The sequence below is a fragment of the Acanthochromis polyacanthus genome, chromosome 3 (assembly GCF_021347895.1).
Source record: "Acanthochromis polyacanthus isolate Apoly-LR-REF ecotype Palm Island chromosome 3, KAUST_Apoly_ChrSc, whole genome shotgun sequence".
Classification (NCBI taxonomy): Eukaryota; Metazoa; Chordata; class Actinopteri; family Pomacentridae; genus Acanthochromis; species Acanthochromis polyacanthus.
In genome coordinates, this window is record NC_067115.1 from 20,133,695 (window position 1) to 20,159,984 (window position 26,290).

Here is a 26,290-nt window from a genome sequence, read left to right on the forward strand (position 1 = left end):
GTACATGTTTACTGCTTCTGAAATGTAGTAAACTAATCAGAAGTATAAAATAAACATAATTAATACTTAATTGTTTAAGTAGCTGCGTGTATTTGCAGAAGTCAGTGCTATATTTCTTAATTTGTAAATGAATGTAAACTGTCTCACCTTACAACAAATAATTAAGCATAGGGTTTTGCTCTTATGTAAAATTAATAACTCAGACTTGAGAGCTACTATACATACACACACACACACATGAATATATATGAACAAAAAACAAAAAAACAACAACACTGGCCCATTGGTAGAAGCTCAATGCAAAAAAAAAAAAAGTCAGCCACTGATTTCAGATCTGTTATTTTTTTTCCAGTACCTCATGTGTCCACCTTTATTTCTTATGGCAGACTAAATACTTCTCAGCAGGAAAAACATCTACCCAAAGATGCTGTGTAGGATTCACCTCTTCAAATTAGGACAAACAACATTCAATCAAATGAAAGATCTGTTTTAATGAAGGCTGAATTTTAAGATGTGTCAGTTGAAACGGTGATACACGTACATGATTATATTTTAAAAAAAAATCACATTTTCAATATTTCCAGGGGGAGGGCATTATTGTCACTCATTTATCTGAACATGAAAGTACCTAATTTTATCTTTCATTTAATAGTTGTTTTATTTAATAGAATATTCAAGTGCTTTCACCCCATAAAAAATATTTTCATACAATGCTACAGTTGCAATTTCAGTCAACAGGTGAGGATTTTTATCCCTGTACAGTAATAGAACATAGATTTGTAATATAATAGTTTACAATGTAGAAAGTGCAATTTTTATACAAGAAAATGTACACTGATCAGCCACAGCATTATGACTGCTGACAGGTGAAGTGAATGACATCCATCATCTTGCTATAATGCAATGTTCTGCTGGGAAACTCTGAGTCCTGACATGTATGTGGACGTTTGACATGTACCACCCACCTAAACATTGCAGGTAAATCAACCCCCTAACCCCTCCAAGGCAACAGCAGTCCTTGATGCCAGGTGCCACCCTCAGTAGGACAATGCACCCCAACACACCACAAAAACTGCTCAGGAGTGGCCCGGGGAACACGACAGAGCTTAGGTGTTCACCTGGGTTCCACACTTGCCAGATCCGAATCGTACTGAGCATCTGTGGGATGTGCCAGGATAAGCCTGATCTAGGTAGGTCGCACCTTACAACCTTCAGGACCCACAGAATTCACATATAGCACCATATTTTCCATCCCTTTGGTCCCTTTTGGTTTTATTTGTAAAGTTAGATTTTTTTTAACCATACCATATTTTACATTAATTCCAATGGCACTCTATCACAAGTGTCACCCACTCTGAACTTTTGGAACTTGTACTTCCAGTGAAGTCAAATGAAAGTCTACAGAGCCCCCTGCTGGTCATAATTCTAATTCCAGTTGATTTCACTTTCAACTGCAGAAGAAATGTTGCTACCAATAAGTATAAGAGACAAAAATATATGTTGTCAAGTTCAAGTTACAATATGCAATACAATATTTTACAAAGAGAACATTTATATATTGTACAAAAGCATAGTGTGCATTCTCAGATATTGTCACATAATCTGATCCCTAATGGAGCCTTTATAGGTATATAAAACAGTTTCCATGTCCATGTAGGATGATTCATAGAAAAGCTGATAAGCTTTTTAAACTCTATTTGAACAAAATTTACACATTCTTTCTCTCAGCAGGACCCCAGCTTATCCAGTCTGGACGAGATTCACCCGCGCTGCTGCAGATTCACCCTGTCGGACCGACTTGCACCTTTATGTTCCTGTTTGTAAAGTCAATAACCTTTGCCAACACAAAAATTGAATGCAACTTGAATGTTTCCTTAAATACAGTGAATGTTTTCTGTACAGAGAAAACGGGACACAGCACCATGACATTCTTGGCTTCTTGGGTCTTTTGATGTGTATTATTATTATTATTATTATTACATTATTACAGGTCAACCAGGTCTGGAGTTTTGCGATAACCCCTTATGTGCAAGTCCTCGTGTTTTCAAAAGCTACAACCTGAGTCGCAAACTACTCCTTCAAGAAAGCAACTGTGGTGAAGGCAGAAAAGATAAAAAAAACTTGTGTGCTTTTCCTCTAACAACAATGCAGAGAATCTTTTCTTTCGGTCCACTTAAACCACTGGCCAGGAGTCTCAGGGAAGAGCCCCACTGAAAGTGACAATGGGCAGGCAGAGGAGGGAGCAAAAGGTCGGGTGGAGAGGCTGGATTTGAGCCGAGGTCTGGAATTTTCTCAGCCTCCAGTCCGTGGAGTTGTCTGGTTTGTAGCACACTGATATTTCACACCTTAATTAGACAGAGAGAGACACATAGGTTAGAGAAAAAAACACAGAAACCTATCTTTGGTGTATTTGTGATTCTGACAAATCATTTCTCTGACTAATAAAGCTCCTGAAAGATAGCATCTTGATTTAAAATTGTGTTACCAAGTTTCTTTTATGAAGATGGAAACATTAGTATGTTTCACAAAACCCACAAATTTTACTGTAAATATTAGACATCTGTTGGTTTCCACACACTGTGCATGTCTACACCAGCTCCTGTGCATGTTAATTCTGATTCCACACCTGGTGACGCTTTGTAGTATTTTCTTCTCATCCTGGTCCAGGCACACAGCAAAAGTTGTGCTTCCATCGCCGCTCACCTGCACCTTGTCCACCTTCACCTCGGTGGTGGTCAGCTGCTACAAAAGTAAGGAACAAAGCAAAACTAAATGCACCGTACCTTTTGAATACATATTCTACAAAAACAAAAGTCAAAAAGACTTGATGGTGGAACTTTCCTTCAAAAATAGATCATTTTATATAATATACGTTGCTTTTACAGATTTTGTTCAAAAAGAGTTGCAAAGAAAATGTTGAGCTTCAGAGAATAAAAATAAACAAGTCAACGCTTCAAATCCAAACTAGGCTGAAACTCTAAGCCACAATGTTGTGCGAATAAAAAGTAGAGCAGATGAGAGTTTTGTATGTGTGCTGTGGTTTTTGGTTCCGCGAAGTTGTCAGTCTAAATAAACTCTCATGTTTGCATCCGTATCTTGACAGATTAAGTCTAGAGCTTGAGAATCCATCAGAGATATATTCAGGTCTCTGTATTTAAATAACGAACGTGTTGCAGCGTTGTTTACTAGAACACTTTGTCAACCACAAACCACCAACGCAGACTTCTGTCACGTCTCGCTCACCTGATTATATCCCTTCTTGCTTTTACAGTTCTGTCTCTTCAGGACTTCAGTCATCGTGAGCTGCAAGCACTCCATCTTTGAATCTGATAGAGATTGTTGTTGGTAAATGATGTGTACAATATTACTTTTTGTACCTGTGTGTGAAGTGAATGTCTTCAACTCACAACAGTCAAATTTGTTTCTCTAAAATCGAAAACTGTGTAAAAATATCAACTTTTCAAATCCTGCCAGAAACAATATTTATTAATCAAACAGCTAAAGTAAGTTTTCAGTCTAGAGCAAAAAGTTTAGTCCTTTAAGTAAATATTAAAGTAAAAAGAGGCAGCATACCAAGTTCCTCGGGATTCTTGCATGCTTTGATTAAGTTGACTGAAGTGCAGACTTTGGTTTCTCTTTTCCACTGGCTTCTCCCACTAATCACCACCTGAATAGGGGAAGAAGGAATATAATGTTATTGCTGTTTTGGAAAAAACACAAGAAAGCTAAGAAAAGTAAAAATCATAGTTGCAGCTGAACTTCTGCAAAGATTTTGAACTGGGTTCAATACTAAAAACCAGTGAAACAAGGGACAGATCGTAGTTAAAGAGCTACCACAACAGGAGAAAAATAGGACATCGTGTTAACCACACTGTAATGCTTCATATCACACTGACAATAGAGGCAAAAGTCAGGGGACATATGCTTGTTTAGCAGATGTTATGTCGCTAAATTTTGATGTGTCATCTCCTGTGCATGAGCATAACTGAAACTAGCTGAATTCTGCTAAAAGAGCACAATCTGCATGTTTTTCTGCTGATATATTGGCATATTTATAAATAGAACTCTTGGAAAATGTAGCTTCCAGACTCAAATTTTGACAGTGGTTAAAATGAACCACCACCTTACCCTGTTGTACACCACTTCTAATGTTAGAGGCACTGCTTCTCGGTCACCGTCAATACCAAACCGTTTACTGGCAGCACCTATGTAAAGGAAAGGACACATACACCAAGAAATTAATATGAGAAAAGAAGTGCTGTATTACAGTAAAGTACACAGTTATAAAATATCACTACCATATTTGAGCTTACTGCTGGGTTTTTACACAAGAGTAAATATAGCTTTCTGTGAATACTGTGATTAACACAACATAAGTCATATCCACAGTAACTAGCAGAACACAAGACGTGGGCAGTTGTCCCTGAACTTTTACTTCTCCAAGGAAATTAAAAAATCAGAAGTGCAAGTTGTGGTGACGAGTGAAAAAGTAGAAGTGGACTGAATCATGACATAGAAATAGCAGATGTTCCTCTTCCATAAATTTAGTCCAGTCTTCACCTCATAATAACTGATGATGCATTTCACTGCAGGAAATGTGGAGAGGTTGCTAGGATATGAATGCTTGTGTTTGACTCGTGCGTCACACTCACCCATGGCCTTGATGGCTCGCGTTCCTGCAGTGTGACCCAGCTCCAAGGAGTGGACGAATACCTCGGTTCTCCTTTCTCCACTCGCTAACGTCAACTACAACATCAAACATCCTCTTATTACTCTATGAATATGAAGATGTGGTTCATTACAGGCCTATTTCTCTTCAAAAGGATGCCAAAGTCTGGATACCAGGGGAGAAAAACTGCTCAAAAGAGGACACATACAGAGTAGCATAACTGTGTGTTAGTTTTTGTGTGAAAGTGTATCTGACCTCAGCCTGATAGAGCTGGATTAGGGCTGGCCGGTCAGCGTAGCGGCAGTAGTACAGGACCAAGTCAGCCAAGATGGGTAGACGCTGCTCATATGAACCATCGTAAGACTCTGATTCGGTCTTTGAGGTTTGCTGCAACAACATTAACACATCAAAAGACAATTACACAACAGCAGAGTGCAAGTATGCAAAAACCAAACATTGTATTTTACATTACGTATCAGAATTCTAGCAATTTTGTGAATACTTATCAACCAACGGATGTATTTCACAGGTTTAATAGCAATAAACTATACCGGCTTTAGGATTAGTTTTAATGAACGTCGAGTTAGAATCAATCTGTACCTTGCAGACGACGTTGGCAGGTAAGTTAAGCAGGCTGAGGGTGTTTCTTTCGTACCAAGGGTCCAACATGCCGAGGAGATGTGCAATGTCATTAGTACTGTCTCCTGTGCCCTGTTTCAGAAAAAGCAACACTTAAAACCAAACAATGGAGTGACACCTGCTTTAGGTATGTGGTGTTTGGCTTTTTCAGGTCAAAATGTGGTTATCACAACTCATCTGCTCTCATAATATGACGTTATAAACCATACTTTGTGCTTCGTACTTGATGCTTAGTTGGAGTGTTCTTCCACTTACATTTAACAGGGATGGATCCTTTGGAGTTCCATTTAGAACCACAGGACCAGAGGACCTCCTTCCCGATCCTGCTGCTGAGTCCCTCTTCACAGGCACAAAGTAGAACTGAAGATTGAAGGCCTTGCTGAGACGTGGACATGCCGTCTCCTTCCTCCTCAGGCTGCTGTAGGCTCGGGCCACCTTCCCTGCCACATGATCAGCACCAAACACAACCACCCTCAGTGTAATATTTTTGCTATCCTCATCGCTGCTCAGGATGGGTCTCCTTCGGAAGCAGACATGCCTGAGAGTTTGACTTTGTGGCTGAAGAAAGGGCTCGGGACTACGCAACTTGACTTCCTGGGGTAGAGAGTAGGAACGCTTGTCTCGCACCACTAAAAGGTCTTTTGATTCAGTGTTTCCTAAGCTTTTGGCCCTGTAAAGTAACCGAGGGTTCTTGGGTTTGATGAAGAACCGGTAGAAGTGCTGGCTGAGTCGAACTTTGCTCGACTTAGGCGAACGCTTTTCAGCAACAGGAGAGGAGCAGATGTAGTCGTCGGAATCTTCAGAGTAGTCACTATCGACCCCAGACGTTACAGAGAAGAGGGAGGGAGCGTAGGACTCAGACAAAGTGGAGAACATTGAGTCCTTAGATGTGGTGGACAGGGAGGAGATGGTGGAGAAGGTGGAGTCACGATAGCGGGCGCTGTAGTAATTCGGCATGATGGAAGGAGATTCTACTCCATTTTTCTCTTCTTCTTCTTCTTCTACACCTATTTCTGTCACATTCTCCACATCGTTATCAGTATCATCCTCTTCTTCTTCTGCAGCTTGCCCATTGGTGGCCAGGTCATCAGGGTCATGCTCCAAAAGGGAATTCAGGATGTCTGCAGGGATCAGAATATTCATCACATTTAGATAGATAACATTCAGACTTCCAAACAGATAAATAAAAATCTATTATGCTTTGTTATGGAACATAATACAATTAGGAATACACTTCAACAAGCTGAGAGAAGCGAGCAGAACTGTAATTCAGATGACAAAGCAAAGTGACAATTCCCACATAGGAATCAATAAAGTATCATACTGAACACATTACCAAAATTATCTGTTTCCCAGTGGAACATGTGACATTTGGCTATGGGCACAGGCAGCGTCTGCAACATTCCTGAGAGGGAGCACAGGAAAGGACAGAATAATAGACTGTGAGAGCAGGATCTAATAGAAACGGAAAAGTCAGTATAGTGCAATACACAACGCCTTCATACCATCAGACTTCCTTCCATTGGATGCGGGGATTCTCATCATCTCCCTCAGTCTCTCGAGTCCCTGGATGACATGACTTCTGCCCTTCAGTGGGTCGCTCATGGCAGCAGCCTTCTCTAAGACGTCACTTACCAAAGAGAAGATCTCCCCGAGTTCAGTCACAGTTTTTGCCTGCGAGAAATCACAATATGATATTGAACAAATTAAGTAGAGTTTTTGGCACACCATGTTTTGTTGCCACTGTGTATAAATGGTAAATGGTTGTATTTATATAGCGCTTTTATCCAAAGCGCTTTACACGATACATCACATTCACCCATTCACACACACATTCACACACTGATGGCGGAAGCTGCCATGCAAGGCGCTAACCACCACCCACCAGGAGCAATTACAGGTTCGGTGTCTTGCTCAGGGACACCTCGACATGAGCATGACGGGCCGGGGGATCGAACCGCAACCTGAGACGGCCACTCTACCCACTGAGCTATGCCGCAGACTGCATAGAAAAGGAACTACTAAGAATATTCTTCAAATTCTGACGATCATTCTTACAGGCTATTCAAGCTTAGAAACAAAATGTGCATGTTTACGATATTTTTCTTTGAACATCTTTATTGTTAAAATCATTGGTGGGGTAAGCAAAAATTAAAAAAAAATACTTCATCTAACCTTAGATTTAATTCTGTGTAGCTTTATAAAAGCTGTGCATTGCCAGAGATTCAAGTAAAAGATACAACTAGACGTTTCATCTCAGTTCCAACTAAAAAAAAATAGCATGAATCCCTTACTAAGTGAGCTCAAAACTGGTTACCTGGAAACAATAATTTGGTTCTTGAGAGGATTATTTACCTTTAATGACAAATAGTGAAACATTATGATTCCCTTGATTTTTATTTTTTGTTGGCAGAGAACTGCTTGCATCCTAAACCCTCAGCTTCCAGAATGGCCAAAAGTGCAGAATTTGCACACAGGATTAAAAGGGGAATGCACTTTCTGTATTTAAATTATTATTTAATATACTCCAACACAAATATGTACAGAAAGTCTGTTTGAGAAATGATTTTATGCACTTGATTGCACTGATTGTAGCACGTACCTGTAGGGCTCTGTGGATGCTGTGTAGAGGGTACTTGGTGCCTAATGTGGACTGGAAGGCGTGTTTGATCAAGGTGATGTAGGTCTCTTTCTGTGAGTGCTGAATGCGACTGAGCTGCTCAGCCACTGAGAGAAAGTCTACAGGAACCTCACAGGGGTTCATCAGCAGCACAGTCCTGCAGGCAGCAGACAAGTGGTGTCAGCAATGTCTGAACGTGAACACAGTGTCACATGGAAGAAAGCGCACACAGGATGTTATAGCGGTGATGGGGTTTGGTGGGTAGAAAAGGGGATGAAAAGGGATTTTCCTGGTCCAGCAAGAGCTAACCACTGACATGTCATTCATCTAGAAGGAATCCTTCTAGGGCACTGAGTGTTGCTTTTCTTTGTCTTTCAAAGAGTGGAATCAGATCAGATAAATTTACTGTGAAGTACTACATGCGTGTATGACAAAATTGCTTTTAAGTAGAAAGCAGAAGGTACCACATACTCTGAACTGGACTAAAAGCAGACTGTCATGTACGTGCAGACGTTTAAAGGAAGGAGGAATATGCTTTATGTAGCGCACTTAATCAGCATAGAGCCTTCACAAACATGAACGTCTGCACATTGCCAGCGGAACTGTACTATAGTCTACACGCTACGTTTTTTACATATAGTTCATTTTATTTTATTCTATAGTTACATTGTTTCTCGCACGTGTAATGTTTCCGTAAGACAGTGGGGACTTACATGGTTTTTGTGGACTGACTGGAGGAGTTCAGGCCCTGCTCTTCTCTCACCAATCTCTGAAAGGAAATTCCTACAAGGAAAATAGAAAACAAACTATTTACCACAGCAACTTTACAAAAAACATTGTTTGTATTTATGACAATGTCCTGCTAGAACAGGAGAAGGCAGATAAAGGATTATGAATATATCCACCATGCCTGTATATTTGTATTTGAAATATTTTCATTACAAAATGCAGCTCATTAAGGTGAACTGAACGGAAAAAATAACCAGATAAAGTACTCTGTCTTTGCTCTGATCCTAGCAATGAAAAGTCACCATTTCCCCAACATTCATTCAGCTTATTTAAATAATGCATTCATTGAGTGCGTTGGCTTGTTTTGCCACTTCCTTTAACCATTCTTGTAAATTTCAGTGGAAGCACTAACATCCAGTTTCTGCTTTTTCTTTTTCTGTTGTTGACAACGAAACTACATCCGCTTTAAAAAAATATTACATTAGAATGAAGAAGTGACCATTAAACCTGAAGCCTTATCATCATCCTGTCACTGTTGTTGATACTGGTGTGTGGTGTAAGCAGAGTTCTGTTGTAGAAATGTCACCCGAAATGCATTTCTTCGACTTATCACTAGGGGGAGGGCTTTGACAACACTTAGGAAAATGACTAACGTAGAGGTGCAACAAGACTTGTGAGAAATGGTGAAGTTTAATTAACAGAAACCTGAAGAAAGACACAAAAAAAGGTAATTAAAATAAACAACATTACCAGGGGCCTTGATTTCCAGCTGTAGCGTGGACAGGAGTTTTCTGCACACGCTGCTATAAGGTTCAGGCCAAGTGAGGAAAGTGCAAAACACCTCAATAGCTTCCTCCAGGAGCTCTGTGTCTGGAGGACAGTACGGAGTCTGCAACCAAAGCACAACCAGGTTACTTTATTGTGAAAGAGTTCTGTAAAGAAACTGAAAACAAAACAGTTTAAGGCTTCTTGGGTTTTTGTTTTTCAAAGAGGGAGATTTCTTTTATGATGTGCTGCTCAGTTATGTTCAGTGTTAGGTTTGTTTTTTAAGTTCACCAACCGAATGTCAGCGTGGAGGGCATTTTTGGACTATTATTTCTAAATGAGTGTGGTCTAACTGTTAGAATAAAGAGAGGAGGTTTGCTTCATAGCAACTGACTGACGAACAACAATTACTTAATATTTTATGTAAATGAGAGATAACAAATGTAAAAAAAATATTCCCGTTTGGTTTGGTTCGCTATCAGGCTCATAAGAGACGTATGTAATGAAAAATACTGACTGAAACAATGTTGTGGTCATTAATAATTTCACTTGTGCCTGTTATTAACACATTATGACCTCAAACATGTTACATACATCATGCGGTAATTAATACAGTTTAGTTTTACAGTAGTTGGTTACATTAAAGGCTTTAAGGCAGACAAGCAAAAGTACATTTGTCACGTTAGCACAAAACCTCAAAGCTATAACAGTAACAGTCGCTAGATGAACCGACAGCTCAGGGGTTCTCAGTTCCTCGTCGAAAATATATTTGAAAAAAGTAACCCGATGCTGATACATTTTTGTGTCACGTTCATCTGCAGTTAAGAAAAACATAAATCTCTTCATGACCATCATGACAGACGACCCAGTACACCCTGACCAGCAATAGATCAATCAATCAATGTGAAGTTTTTGTTGACAGTTTTTGTTACAAGGACAATTTCATTTTGCGGAGTGTGAAAGCAAGTACGTCTGATTAAAACTCTTTGCATCCTTACAAATAGGAGCTCTTTTCAAGCCAGTCAGTGTTGAAATTTACTTTTTTTGCAGTATTTTTGGAATAGTGTGAGTCAATCATACAAATGTCATAGTGGTTTCATTTAAGGAACTAACTGACCTTTAGGATATGCTCATACCCAAGTGGAACACTCTAAATGGTACTGGAAGGTATTGTAAGGTTAAATGTTTGGTAACATCTGGATGGGTGCAATCTGTACCTGCAGCAGCGTGGAGGAGAACATGATAGCGAGGGGAGCCACCAGCTCATACTGACACTGCTCCTGAACCTGACATGGTGCAGACATACAGTGGTTTAGACAAACAGTCAGTCATTACACAGGGTGACACAAAAAAATACAGAAACGGGAACTTTAACAATCCAATAAAACCAAGAGTGATGGAAGAAAAATATTTTATTCATAGTCATTGAAACCTTAAAACATGCCATTTAAGAAACAATGATGGAATTTTCATTTTTTAAAAATTACTTCCTGCAGATGGCGTCCTCCTGTATGAATGCATTCTTCAAATCTGCTGTTGAGATTCCTCACTGACCGCTGCAACATCTCAGCTGGGATACTGTGAATTTCATCCTGAATTCTCTGTTTTAACTCATCCAGAGTTCTTGGTCGAGTCGTGTACACTTTACTCTTGAGATAGTCCTAGGTAGATTTCAAGAATGCATTCCTACAGGAGGACGCCATCTACAGGAAGTAATTTTTAAAAAATGAAAATTCCATCATCGTTTCTTAAATGGCATGTTTTAAGGTTTTAATTACTATGAATAAAATATTTTTCATCCATCACTCTTGGTTTTATTGGATTGTTAAAAAGTTCCCATTTTTTTGTGTCACCCTTTAGTACAGTCCCACAATCAGGAGACATTAATACAGAACATGTACAATAGACAATATATTCACAACCTTTGGCTGTTGTCCTCTCACCTCTTTGGTTTTCCTAATAATCTGCTGTAGGAGGATGAGGAAGTTCTCAGGGTCTCTCTTCACCAGTTCCTCCAGACTCCAGCGGTTCATTGCCTGACCCGCTGAGCACATCAGCACTGAAATAGAGCACAGGAATTTACAGGTGAATACAAGAGCAAGTTTGATACACAGTAATCCACACATTAAAGCACTGCAAAAATGCTATTCCACACATAGGAGTAAATGATCTTGATACAAGTATGCTTATGCCTAAAACAAGCAAGTTTGGCTGTACTATAGGAGGGTTAAAAAATTTGAAATAAATAAATAAATAAGTCAAGCTGCGTGACTTAGATTATAACACTAAAAATATATGTAGTTACGCTCTGTTTATGTAAAAAAATAAAATCGATAGTATCTACACACTTTTTCGCATGAGTTGTCCCTTGTATTTAGTTACAAATAACTTAAATAAAGATAAATTTGCCATTCAAGACAATGCAGTCGACGTCTTCCAAAGAAAGTACAGATCATATTAAAACAATACCAACTACATTAGGTAGGTAGGTAGGTAAGTATTTTATTGATCCTGTGGTAAAAATCCCAATTATCTATGGCAGAACATATTATCTTAACTTTTTAATGTTATTTTACCTGTAGAGACTTTTACAACAAATGTGCTTTCTTACATCTGTGTCATTGTAATAAAAGAGACCATGGCAGGTGGAAGAGATACAGAAATGACTGACACTGTAAAGAATTATTAGTACAGAGGATATTAAACATGACACATGCAGAAGAGAGTCAACAGACACTACCTAGCGAGCTTCAGATTAAGATACTTCATAACAGCTACTGAAACTAACACTTTGATGATGTACACAACATGGTTCCAATGCAAGAACTAAACCGTGTTAAACCATTTTCTCTGTAATGATCTTCTGCTCTCCAGCAAATGCAGGTTTGCAAAAACATACAACTGGGCATCAAAGTCTTTAACTGTCAGTACTGATGCACTTCGAGGGTGTGTTTTATCACCTTTTTTCAGTGTTTCAGTTATGGTGTTTGTGCATGCACAACTATGGCAGGATGGATTTCCTGTTGCAAGGAAAGAGCTAAAGTCTGTCACTTGAAAGACTTGTTTTGGTGCGAAACTCTGCCAAAAAAACCAAAAAAACAACAACAAATTGGCTAAGAAAGGGGTTAACTAGCTCCACAGATTATCAGTGGCTCTATCATAGATGATGCGGATCTTGAAATCCACTCTCTCTCCCCTCCCTTCCCCCAAATTAAGAACAAACACGAAAATGCAAACATACTCTGAAAATAGCAGCGGACCCCTCTCAAGCTCTCTCAGCTCATATTCCATCGATCCCTTGTTCTCAATAACTCTGAGCGCATCTCTAAAGAGTTCGGTTTCCAGGGATGTTATTCATCAGCAGTATCCGAAGAAACACTTCAGTTGCTGTTGTTTTCAAACGCTCTTTACAGCCAGGAGTGCTATCTAACATCTCGAAGAAGCAGTGTGCTGTTTGTATCTTTATCACACGTATTCACTGGGAACTTCTAAGGTTGTTTTTTTGTTGTTGTTGATAAGATGCCATCTCAGGAAATAAAGCAGTAAGTTTCAAATTCAGTTTGATTCAGTTTTATTTATATGGCACCAAATCACAGCAGAAGTCATCTCAGGACACTTAAATCACTCTCACAGACAACATCCCTGGAAGTCATACAGGCCCTGGGCCATAAAAAAAAGCAGTGAATTGGAGAAGGAACCGTAAAACGAGAGGAAAACAAACCAAAGCTTGCGTGTTTCAAATGGCAAAATCAGATCCTCGCTGTTTACCTGGGTATAGAATCGACGCCACATGCGTCACTCTCACTGGCATTGGTTGACATGCGGGAACAAATGTCGATTTGATCTTCAGTCCTGTATTTACACCTTGCACCACAGCAACTCCTGCCTCACTGTGCCTCACTGACACGCTGCGGTCTGTGCCGCCACTTCCTCCCAGCTGTCTATTCACACAACTTCCTCCAACACCCAATAATATGCTCCCCTGATGATCTTACAGCAACACTGTTACCAACAACAAGCTCAGACACTTAAAGCCATACGCGCCATGTGCACACACTGTGTCACACACTGACTTTGAGTTGAGAAAGCGTGAACAAACAACTCCCCTCAGTTTGAGTCAACACTTCAGCCAGCACATAGGACATCACTGGAGGTGACAATTCTGAGAAATAAGGTTCTACCTTACAAGAAACTTTTGACCCCGCATGATAGCCATAGCCCTTAAAAAAGACTGTCTCAGTGGTTGTGTGTGGCTGTGGATTAGCATGTAGGCTACACAAACATGAACAAATAGTTACTTTTGATATTACATGATATGAGCTGATGTACATGTGCAATAATGATGTTTCAGTTCCATTTGTTAACCAGGGAAAATCAAACCAGGAAAAGCATTATAGCGTTTTAACCCTAATATTTACAATTGCTTGATTACTTTAGTCGAACCATTTTTTGCTTTACTAGAACACACTTTAATGCAGTTGCTGTTGTCTGAATGTGCTATATAAAAAAATAAAACTGAAGGGAAAAAAGATTAATAATACCAACTATTTTATCTTGTTTTGTTCTGGATTTGTTTTCATAATTTGGCTAATGTGGCATTTGCTTTAGTGTCAAACACTTTGTAACTTTGTTTTCATTAAGAGCTATAGAAACAAATTTATTATTGTTTTTAAGATTATTACTGTTGTTAATAATAATAATAATAATAATAATAATAATAATAATAATAATAATAATAATGAATTCCAATCATCAGTGATGTTCTTTTTCTACAATAACATGTCCAATAGTCATTTGATTAATCTGCCTGTTTAGCTGAGTGACAGCACGAGCTGAAAAAACACTCATAACACTTCCAGATCAAACAGTGAAAAGCTGCGTATACACTGCCCACAATGCTCAGTTTCTGGTAAGGAGATTCTGTTTTGAGTCTGCCCCTCATGTAGTTATTAAAGAAAAAAACACTTTGTTGCAGTTAAGACCACAAATAAAAACAAGTTACATGATTTTATTGTGACTCCAGATACAGGAGTACACTGATGCACATTAAAAACTAAAATTTATTTCTAGGATGGTGTCCATTTTTGTAGTTTTCTCTTATTTTCAGGTATTAAATACGCACATCTGTTCCGCAAGATAAGATGTTCTCATTAGAAAATGCTAAAAGTGGATTGTAAACATGCTTCACTGAAAAAAAACACAGTAAATCTTAATTCCTGCAGAAATTGTAGCAGTTCAGAAAAGTAAGTTGTTGTAACACACTCTCAGCTGTGGTCCTAAACATTAATGTTGCCTCTGGAGTCTTACCGTTCCAGTGCTGTGCTGCTGTGGGACTCTGTCTCAGCCCGTCCAGACATCTGTCCAGAGCGTGCTGGATCCGATCCTCTGTGCATGAGGTGTGCTGCATCTTCACCACTCAGGTTCTGAAGAGGAGCAGGAGAGACAGCTGGTATTAAGCATCAATAATAGGATACAGAACTCTCTTGTCGTTCATGTATTCTGCAGAATATTATCTACAAACGCCTTCATATTCACGAGTAATGCTCACACACAAACATACACACATGATCCTCTCTTTCCATGGACAGCATGCGGTCTTATCATGTCTGTTTTGCATGCAGAACGATCGCCCGGTAGCTATGAAAATGAGTCCAAGAAGATACACAAAGCGGTATTGACATTTCAAAGCGAGAAGGGAAACAGGGTTATTTGTGCTGCTGTTTTGTTGCCATAGTTCCTGAAATCATACCTTATCCAATACAACATTCTAAACTGGACACTTGGTCAGGCTTCAATCAGGCAGTTTTATTAAAAGACTTTGGTGGAGCTGTGATCACACACAGTGCCTTACTCACTTCAGTAAGAGTAATTTCAGAAATAACACTGTACAACGATGAGTATTTTACTGGCTTCATGACGTTTAGACATTACTCAACCAGCTTTGACGGTGGCATTTAGGCGAAGCAAAACAGGAGGGCCCATCATTTTCACAATATGACTTTTATGGCAGCTTAAAAGCAAAAAGCAGCCCCCTAGAGATTTAAAACAAGCACCACACTTTGCATAGATCCGACTGTAGACTGCAACAACATGTGGACAAAAGTCATATATATAATTCCAGTATGACCAAAATCTTGTGAGTACATCCTGTTTTTTCACCACTGACTCATGAGGATGTGCTGAAGTTCACTTTTTAAACTCTCAGTCAATCATTGCATTTGGCTTTTTTTTCTTTTTTTTCATGCAGCAACTGAGGACAATCCAGGTGTGGCAACTTGTTTCAGTTCTGTTATGCATCATAAGACGCACACATAAGAAAATACCAGGGATGCCTCATCAGTGGCTTACGGGGCTGAAGGGTGATTTACAAACCTTGGATGTATTTAATGTAGATAAACAACAGATGTTGAAAGACACAATTTGAAATTTATACTGAAATCAAGCAAAGCCAAACATAAACCAAAGCTAAACCCAACATAAACCCAAAACGAGGACAGTGTGTCATTAAAAACAGAAGTTTATCTGTTGTAAGTGGTGTGGTGACTATTTCTCACTAGTAACCAAAACATTTTGTGATTTTACAAAGTCCCACACAGACTGTGCAGGTGTTTTTTCTGTTTACTAATGATTGCACTTAAAGTCGTCCACACTTCCAATGATGGAGTCCAGCTATAAAAAATTAGCTAAAACAGAAAGTGACATAAAGGTTCTTCAACTTGACAAACCTAGTAAAGAGAATATTATTGATCTCTAAGGGAATTTTTATAACCAAAAACATCACAAAAAATATTAGCAGGTGGCAGTAACATTCATGCACAGGTTCATAAGACGACGGAAGTAATTAGTTTTGTGTGTTGTAACTGAATTTTATGTTAATTTTTTAAAAATAAAATCCAGACATTGACAAATAACGTCTATGTGTGAGAAGAGGCAGCTGACAGATGGTTGGTTAAAAGCAGATACAGTCATAAATCTGACTGACTGAACGGTGAGACATAAAAGCTAAGAATCATAAGAAAAATGGCACATGCAATGTTGTTCAAAAGTTTGGGGTCACCCAGACAATTTCATGTTTTCCAAGAAAACTCACACTTTTATTCATGTGCTAACATAATGGCACAAAGATATTAAAATCATCAATTAGCCTTTTAACATGATTAGCTAACAGAATGTACCATTACAACACAGGAGAGATGTTGCTTATGTAGATATTCCATTAAAAATCAGTCATTCTGAGCTAGAATAGTCATTTACCACATTAACGATGTCTAGACTGTATGTCTGATTAAATTATCTTCATTGAAAAATAACATTTTTAAGTGACTCCAAACTTTTGAACAGTAGTGTATTTAGCTACAAACAACTTCCCTTTTGTTACTGAATGTGCAGGAAAATCTGACATTGCACATGTTCGTGAAATTTGGATTTGACGCAGAAAAAGATTATGAGAGCAATTGCTATTTTAGTCGACTACTGGAACTGATCGGAACATTTAATGAATATTCATTGCAACGTGACAGGGGAGGTTGTTGAAAAAGCATTTTTCTGGTGCTTGTTATATTTTTAAAGCGTCTCTCGACTCATACAGACTTTTCAAAATGTTCGGAAAAGCCCACAGTTGAGAAGCAGAACAAATACTTCTCTAAAATACTTTTTAAAAAGGTGCAATGTTTTTGAAGATTTTAGAAAGTGAGAAGCTGATCATTTCGAATTGTGTTCTACTTCGTCGTAATCTGTGATTATTTTGATTTAGCAAATGGAATTTGAATGGAATCAGTGTCAGTATAAGAAAACAATAATTATCTTTTTAATTACCTTCCTTATTAAACAAACTACACTTGCTCTCCTAATCAAAGTTTTCTTATATTTCTCAGTGAAACCTGCAACAGCTGTGGTTACAGAGTGAAGTGAGACTGGCACAGACAGAAATGAGTAGTAATGACTGTTTTTGCCTGATTACATCTGCTAGAACTTTCCCCTGATAGAGGGAGAATTCCCCAATTCACATGAAGGCCAAAGATAAATGATGACTAGTACATGTAAAAAGTTCATGAATTACTCACTTGCACTTTTCACACCCACTCACTTAATAACCTACCTGACAAACACTACTTACTTGACAACAGTTTGGCTCATGCGGAAACAAACCTGTTTGTTTTCTTAAAGAGAGTTGGATAAACAGATGGATCAGCTGGTTACCTGAGATTATCGTTAAAAACAGGAAGCAGAAAGAAACACTGAAGCACCTCTGCAGCTCACGGATGAACCTTTAACTGAGTATCCAACTAGTTTTTAACCACACAAAGTGCAAAGACTATTTGCTGGACTGTCATTAGCAACCACATAATAATGAAAACTACAAAAGTTGCATCATCTGGCTAAGAAAGAGCCCAAGAGATAATTCATAAATGATAACACAATTTGCTCTTTTTTAACCTCCATTTTAAATAAATAAGATTTAAAGTCCTAATGAGCTTTGATTGTGTTAGCAGGTTCTTCAGCTTTAATGCAAAGTGTTTTAAAATAGTTTTAAGGGTATTTTTCTGAATAATTTACTGCCATTTCACTAATTGATCCTGATTTGTTAAATTATGGATAATAAGTCACAGAAAAACAAGTATGTGTTTACACACTAAGCCTGATGAAACAAAGAAAAAGAAACAGGTCTGAAGTGTAAATAACGTCTACATCTGAATTTGTAATTTTACGAATTAGAAATGGATTCCTTTGCCTTGTTTGACTATAAAATTCTGCTTACATTTTTTTAAACTGTACTTATACCTGCAGAAATACCATTATTTTACAGTTATTTGTCATTTGTTTGACAATGTACATTAGATAATTGAAAAAATGGCCAGTCATTCTTAATCAACTTTTGTTTTATAGATTATTTGTGTTTTATTAAATTGCAGGTAAAATCTAGTTTAATCATCAAAAAAAGTATTCATTACAAGTTGATCAAAACCTTGCATAATGTCTTCATTAAAAATCTGTGCTTTTACAAATTGCAATTATTATTTTACAATGTCAATCTGTAGTGTACACAGTTTTACTGATATTAAATCAACTAAAAAATTACTATTATTAGTTTTTTTTTTTTTACAGATATTTGCCATTATTGTCACCATTTTTACAGCATTTGAACACTACAGTATTTCATAGTTTTTTAGTATTATATGTTATATAATGTTCTCTACATTGTTGCATTGTGTGCTTCTAATTTATTCTGTACTGCTTTTATACTATTTTTTCTTCTTGGAGCTGCTGCATTCTGGGATCAATAAAGTTTATCTTATCTTCTGGCACTGCTGCTGTCAGACTTTCACCATTTTACAGAAGTCTTTTAACAATACTGGTCAGAACCAGGCATGTTGCTGCTAGCCAGAAGCGGAACTGATAGTAACATCTAAGGCTTGTGAAGAAAATCAATCAGCATATTTCCCAAAATGTCAAACTAACCTAAGCTAAATGTATGTTACTGTGCTACACAAACTACTGTCTGTAGCTCTTACATATAAAGTTTGCTGAAACACCCCTGTACAGTACAGTTCTGACACACGTACTGTACAAACATCCGACCCTCCAACCTCATTACAGAAGTAGGGCAGGAAGTTCATGCAAAATCAAGTTCAGGAGGCCAGAGGAATGAAACTCAATTATCCCACACCACTCCACTTCTTTTCCTACAGTTACCATTCGACAACAATGCCACCAGCTCCAGACGTAAACACCACATCCATGCAGATCTTTTTCTCAGCGGTCCCTCCTCCCAAGAGATGTATTGTGTCTGAGAGGCGTCCCTGGTGGAAATGAGCAGCGGTACGAGGACAAGTGTGTTGGATACTTCAGCTGAGGGCTCCGGTCATTGTCAGGTTCGGACAGAGTTGGAGGAGAGCCCAGGAGAGTGGAAGGAACTAATAAGTTAGAGCTGCGATGACTTCTGCATCCAGGATGGGGTTCAATGGAGACGTGTAAAAGTAATAAAACGAGTGAACACCCTGCATGTTGCAGTGAAAGTGTGTTTTTTTTTTTTGAACCAGAAGTACTAGTTCTGTTCGAGGGAAGCTTTTGCTCAGAACTTTGGTGAAATCTCTTGACAGAAGGAGCCTTAATGAGCATTTATTTGTAGCATGGCAGAGAAGTTAGACACAAATGCTTCACAAAGTAGTCATATGTTAATACAATTTTTGCATAAGATTAATCTAAATCCAGTTTTTGGTCAATAAAAAACAAAAAAAATACTTTCATTATCAGCAAAATGGCATGAGACTACACTACTATATCCACATTGTGAAATAATCGGTTTTACTGTCAATATGTCACAAAGTCCCCATAAAACTGTTGGTGGTTTCTACAGTGTGCAATTGCAAGATTCTCATGACAAAATTCAACGCCACGTCTCCAGCGTCATTACACTTGTTTACATGGACCTGCTAGTCATGTTGCAAATGCATGAGTCTGTGGTGTTTCATAAGAGGATGTATGCAGCACATCCCTGAGAGTCAACAAGGTCACTTCCACTTTTTCATGACTTACAACTTACAGCAGCACAACAATAACAAGCAGCGTTTCAATGGTGTAGAGCAACCTTTGACAAACTTACAGGGAACTGGCCATCACCTTCCAGAGATGATCTTGAACGAAAAGGACAGAATGTCTACATGTTGAAATGTTGCCATGGTGCAAAGTTATGACGTGTAAGGTCTCCACCAGACAGACATTCATGTGGACAAAAAGCAGCATGCATACACTGAAACTGATGAACCGAGAACTAGGGCTGGTCCGAATAGCAATTTCTAAACCGTGGATATTGGTCCCAATTTATGACGAATATCCGAATATTCGGATATGCGCATTTTCGAGAAGTTTGATCTTGCTTCGAAGGCCGACAGCATTAGCATGGTTATCTCCGTCTTCACCTTTTGTCCACTGTTTACTAAGATGGGCAAAGTGAAGCGTGACGTCGGGGATCCAGCCCTACTGACAACTTCTACAATTAGGAGATCAAGTGATATAAAACAGCGTTCAAATGCTATTTTTTTACTCAATAAAGGGCAAAACCTATGTCAACTAATTGTTAACAACAATTTAGTCACAAATTCTTGTAACATCAATTCTCCTAACTTTTGTGTGGCTTTCAGGGCCTACTTTGATCACACTGGTCAGTCCATACTAATTTCACCATTTTCACCATTAATATTTTTGTCCCTTCTGTCTTTCCAGACATTTTCCTGTTTGTTTCTTATCTCCTCCACATTGATCAACACTTCTAATGATCACTTTAAATTCAAACAAGTGCAATTTCAGTCAGCATCATATCACCCCGGTCTTGTAATTCATGCCTGTTTTCCTTCTTTTATCAGCCTCTTGCTCATGCTCTGTGATGAGTACTACAAGTATCAGCGTTTCCCAGACAAACTGCACTGTCCCGTTGCGTCTCTCTTTCTCAAGCTGTCCTCTTTTTCCTTCTCCTTCCACCTCCTCACAGGCTGCTTCCCATCTCTCCCACTGATCCCATTACCAACTGCTTCCTAAACGGAAGATCGGCTTCCGTGCTTGGCTGAGGAAGCAGGTGCCTCTCTATTGTTGTGGTGTGATCAGACTCTTAGATTCACTCCCACAGACCAGAGAGGAGATCTGTATATACAGTTGTGAATACAGTATTTATGCAACTCATTTTTACCCAACCCCTCCAATTGAAAGAGTTTCATATTCACATCCAGCCTTCCTCTGCCAGCCAAAAGTGCTGTTACCACCCCACTTTGTCTATCCAGTGACCTACTGGATGTGAAATGGCCTCTTGCGGTTTTAGGAAATAACAAAGGTCCAACTCCAAAGCTCAACTGTAATTAAGTGTTTCCCTTTAGTTCAAACAACCGCTACCAGTGAGAAAGTTGCAGTAACACAAGCACGTAGAAAAACATTTAAGCTAAGTTTGCTCTGCAGCTTTCAGTACTATTGCATTATCTTCATCAGCTTCACATCACAGGGTTCTCATTTATATAATCTGAGGACTTCTTGCTCACTTTCACCTTCAGGTGAGATTGTTTTGCCAATAGCTGTTTCCATTGTCAAGGATAAAGTCGGAAGCTGAAAATTTAAAGCCCATTTTCTGCATCATCTTTTCAGAATTTAATATGATTTGGAAATTATTCTTCCTTTATAACGTGTCTACAATAACAAAGATTTAATCCTCTACTTACACTCCTTTGTGCAAGTATGTGTGTACTGCTGATTGCAGGACCCAAACACAAAGGCTACTTTGTCAATTAGAGAACCGAAAACAACTATGTATAACTTTTGGACCTCCTCCCCCAATAAACCCTGATAAACATATGAAAATTTCAATGCAAATATCTTTCGCTGTAATTCCAGGTTATAGAACTTCCCTCTTCCCAGATATGAAGGAGCCGACAGTCGGTCTGCAGCACAAACACACCCGAGGCCTTTATCTGCTCAGTGTCCCATTGAACAACACTGGGTCTTATCATTTAGCAGCTGGTGAGGATGCAGATATTCACCTTCAGCAGAAAGCGACACTTGACGCAGCGTGATGTGAGGAAGCGAGTGGGTTTTTTATGCGCTTTTGGGCTTACGTCACTGATTTTTTTTTTGTCACAGGTGTGTAGTGCATGTGCATATATTCGTATACAGACGGGGGTGTTGACCTCAAAGCATGTGTCGTAGATTGAAGATTTTACAGATAGCATCACGATAAAGAGACAAACAGGAAGCAATTCTGTGAATAACACAGTGCTGCACTGGGATACTTCAATCATCTCTGCTAGATATGAAATTTAACAAAAAAAAAAACTGCGGCAGTTGCTGCTCCTCATATCTGATAACTGTGGTAGAGTACACAACAAAGAGTCTCAAATCTCTTGCGTAAAATCAACAGAGTTAAGACTCATTTTTTATTCTGATTCTGACACTGTCACTCCAGCAGTTTTGATTTCTCAACAGGGGGGCACGGTTGTACTCAAAATTATTGTGTAACTGAACAAATTCTGAGAATACTAGATCTTTCCGTGCAGCAGGAGTGTGTCATCATCTAGCAGGAAGCAAGTAAGGAGGAGTTCTGTAGTTTTATTGCTTATTCTTTGCTTTTGAAGACAAAATGTGACCTTGGTATTTAATGAGACCCATATAGTAGACTGGGAACTCTATTTTATCGTTTATCTATATGTTAAACATTGTTTCATAGTCAGTTAGTTGTATGTTTACTCATTCTCAGAGAAACAAAATGTAAAAAGAAATATTTTCAAGTTTAAGCTGATCACTGTTTTCAGTAATATGTATGTGTATATGTGTGTGTAGGTTAAACAAGCAGGGTCAAAAATAAAGACCTCAGGCCCTATTGAGAAATGGAAGATGCCCCTTGGTCAATGTATGGAACGCAGAATTAGAAGTTCTGGAGTGGTCGAGAAGAATTCCATGCTTATAAATCATTCGAAATAAGCAAATGGAAAAAGATTTTTGTGTTCACTGTCAAACCACAAGTGAGCTGTGACTTTTGTACTTCTCCTTTGGAGAGATGCTGGGCCAATGTTCCCTACTGCAACTACCAGCTGAGTGTTTCTTAAGGTCAACAGAGTCATAGCAGCTTTTCCATGACAATTTCCTCTTATGCAGGGACATAAATGAAACACTGCTTTACCTACTTGCAGTTTTGTAGAATCACATGTACCCGTGTCGTTTCCCTGAAAATTGATTCCCTTCCCATTCCATCGTACTTCGACGAGAACACCAAAAAAGAATCAGGCTGCATAGATTTGAAACATGAGATATGTTGTTTATGATCTACATTCTGACGTGAAAGTCCCCAATTTCCCACCAGCTTATGAATGCTTGACATGAAACGTGTTTTAACAAGACTTGGGATTTGACCTGTATTTGACCTGGCCGCATTAGGACCTAAAGCTGAACAGGTTCTTGAGAAGAAGAATTACTTCATGTGAAAAGAAAAGTTACACAAAGTAGTTGTGGTTACAGACAGAGATGGGTGACGTCTGAAAACCATAAACAACTGATGTCACATGATGCATGAGCTGGGTCTGAAGACTATAAGTCTGACCGTGAAAAAGCAGCTGATTTGTTGTTGTTGATACATGTGTAAAATAAAAGAAAAAATGTGGTTCTGCTGCATCATCCACCATCCACTCTCTATACACCGCTTTATCCTCACCAGGGTTGCAGGGGGTGCTGGAGCCTATCCCAGCTGACTCGGGCGAAGGCAGGGGACACCCAGGACAGGTCGCCAGTCTGTCGCAGGGCTACATATATAGACGAACAATCACACTCGCATTCACACCTACAGGCAATTTAGAGTAATCAATTAACCTCAGCATGTTTTTGGACTGTGGGAGGAAGCCGGAGTGCCCGGAGGAAACCCACGCATGCACAGGGAGAACATGCAAACTCCATGCAGAAAGATCCCAGGCCCACCCCGGGATTCAAACCGGGGATCTTCTTGCAGTAAGGCAAAAGTGCTAACCACTACGCCGCTGAGCCTGCTGCATCATGTTTCTACCAAATGTCCTTCATGAGCCTGACAATGTTACTGATGTGCTGCAATATATCAGCGAAGAACTGCTTGACTCATGCCAAAAAAAGAAGTGCTTTTATCTTATATTGGTGGTAGCTATCACTTGGGGGTTACAAGTTGACATCTTTAGCTACCTCATTGCATTTAAGGGTGTAACTTCCTGAATTACTAGAAGTGACTGGCACAGTTGTTTTTTGTTTTTTTTTTGAGACACCTTAAGTGACCTTTAAGGTAACTATAATCAGGAGGTTGGTTTGTTTCGTAAAAAGGATGTTGACTTCAGGTGTTTCTGTGGGGTGGAGCCTTCGAAGACCACCAACACATTTTCTCTTTCTTCTCAGATCCTTCAGCTTCAGCGATACTTCACTTGCATCTCTTGTTTTCAATCATCAGTGCAGTTTTTACATCGTTCCAAATTAAGAATAAACCAGACTATGAATGTCATATTGTGGTGCTGAATTCTAACTACAGAAACCAGTGTTCCAACCAGACAGACTTCGCCAGCTCTCTCAGCAACTGGAATGACCCCAGAAACAGGAAGTCTATATTAATCCCATCAGGCAATCAAAGGTGCTGTCCCAGATATGGTAAATCAACTGATCACACAAACTTTAAATATTGTTCCTGTTTGCCGACTCAGGCATTTAAAATGAGTAAACGTCAAGGCGCCACTTAACACGTGCTTCTGTATCGTACTTCCTCACTGTTATTAAAAGCATGATTCATATAGAGCATCTAAAAAAGCAAAAAGCAGAAGTTCCCAAAACAGTCTGACAGTGGGGGTCCGTGAGCTCACTGAGGATGGCTGTCAAAAACATTTTTTTTCCATCACTGTGATGCTGACATTGCCATCAGTTCTTCTGACAGAGAAGAAACACCCCTGAGTCTTTCACACTGCTGGTATTTTAGAGCACATTCACATGAGTCACAACCAAATGACAATAGGCAACTCTGACAGCTTCAAGTAGGGTATTTTGTCACAAATCATCAACCCTCGGATGCAAATTTAGATGCAAACATGTTAAAATCAACAGTCTGCTGTCACACACAGAGTCATTGTTGCATTAACTTTAGCAGTGACTTTCCACACCTCGTCCGGCAGAGACTTGCTGGCTGCTGTCACCATCATGAGCCCACAGATCCAGTTGCCAGTCGAAGTAAAACACACCTGCCTCAGCCTTCAGTGTCTTACCTGCAGTTTACTGTCCCTCCATATCCCGTGTCAACGTCCAAAAAGTCCAAGGCAAAGTGTCTCCTGCTCAGCGTCACTGCCATTCATTCCCCGCACACGTCGCAATCCAACAGACAAACCCACATCCTGGGCACGGCGCAGCAGAAACACTGAAACCAGAGTACAATCAGCCGCCGGTTGTAGCTCTCCTCAGCGCTCAGAGTCTTCTGCGCCTCACATGCACTGTGTGGCTCACAAACAGGGCAAACAGGAAGTGTATGAGTGAGTTGCATGTGAGCACAATGACGGAGGCTGCCGGTGCGTCTGTGTGTGTGTGTGTGTGTGTGTGTGTGTGTGTGTGTGTGTGTGTGTGTGTGTGTGTGTGTGTGTGTGTGTGTGTGTGTGTGTGTGTGTTGTATGTGTGTGTAAAGGTGGGGAGCGTGAGCATGTGTGTTTCTGTGTGTTTCTACACGTGTGTCTGAGAGGTTGCATGTGGATTTTGAAGGGACGTTGGCCCCTAAAAGGAAGTCATCTGTTTGGCGTGTTTTTTATGCTATTTTCACACTTGTGAGTTAAGTGCCTTTGTTTGTGTGTTGAAGCTTTGTTCGTTATTTTCTACAGCGAGGGGACTATTGATCGCACAGTGTTTAGCTTTCTTAACACAATAATCTCAAAAACTGCTTTAGCTGTTTCTTTACCATAATCATTGATATCATTTTAATCATCAATCAATGGTTCTGATGTTATTTATCCATCTATGATCATCAATATCATGTTCTAACAAATATAAACTATAAAAACGAACATTCTGTAGCACATGATAATTCATTAAGTAACTTATAAATACAATACAAAATGTACACAAGCAAAACATGCACCAAATTCCTGTACTGTTCTGTACTAGGAGTATTAGCATTAATATTTAAATTATTTCTGTTAAGTTCCTTAATTTGCAATGTCATATGTGCTATATTATTAGCTCAGTTAGCTTATTCTCCATAATTCATAATGCTGTACTGTCTAAGCCGAAATATGTATTAAAGTTGGGTAAAGTAGTATTTTATTTCATTTCTGTTGGGTTTTAATTTTTAATATATTAAGTACTTAAGTAAAATCACACTATAAATAACCCCAATATTTAAACTTTTTGGA

At 39.0% G+C, this 26,290-nt stretch overlaps 1 protein-coding gene across 1 annotated transcript; it reads right to left on the reverse strand.

Moving 5' to 3' along the window:
• Positions 1-471: 471 nt before the first annotated feature.
• Positions 472-26,290, reverse strand: pik3r5 (phosphoinositide-3-kinase, regulatory subunit 5). Its single transcript, XM_022198999.2, has 18 exons — positions 25,160-26,290; positions 14,730-14,845; positions 11,366-11,481; positions 10,640-10,708; positions 9,408-9,546; positions 8,642-8,711; positions 7,911-8,085; positions 6,814-6,982; positions 6,645-6,713; positions 5,564-6,429; positions 5,270-5,380; positions 4,925-5,056; positions 4,653-4,746; positions 4,129-4,205; positions 3,574-3,667; positions 3,244-3,326; positions 2,627-2,742; positions 472-2,345 (listed from the first exon to the last, which is right to left on the reverse strand). The coding sequence occupies exons 2-18, from the start codon at positions 14,827-14,829 to the stop codon at positions 2,195-2,197; spliced, it is 2,631 nt and encodes an 876-aa protein (XP_022054691.2). The 5' UTR covers positions 14,830-14,845; positions 25,160-26,290; the 3' UTR covers positions 472-2,194.

Bases quoted from the DNA above. Each gene is read 5' to 3' on its own strand.
- pik3r5 (XM_022198999.2), bottom strand. From the start codon at position 14,829: ATGCAGCACACCTCATGCACAGAGGATCGGATCCAGCACGCTCTGGAC. The intron at 9,547-10,639 runs GTACAGATTGCA...CTTTGGTTGCAG, and splicing joins TCTCCTCCACGCTGCTGCAG to ACTCCGTACTGTCCTCCAGA. The intron at 4,747-4,924 runs GTCAGATACACT...TTGATGTTGTAG, and splicing joins TCCAGCTCTATCAGGCTGAG to TTGACGTTAGCGAGTGGAGA.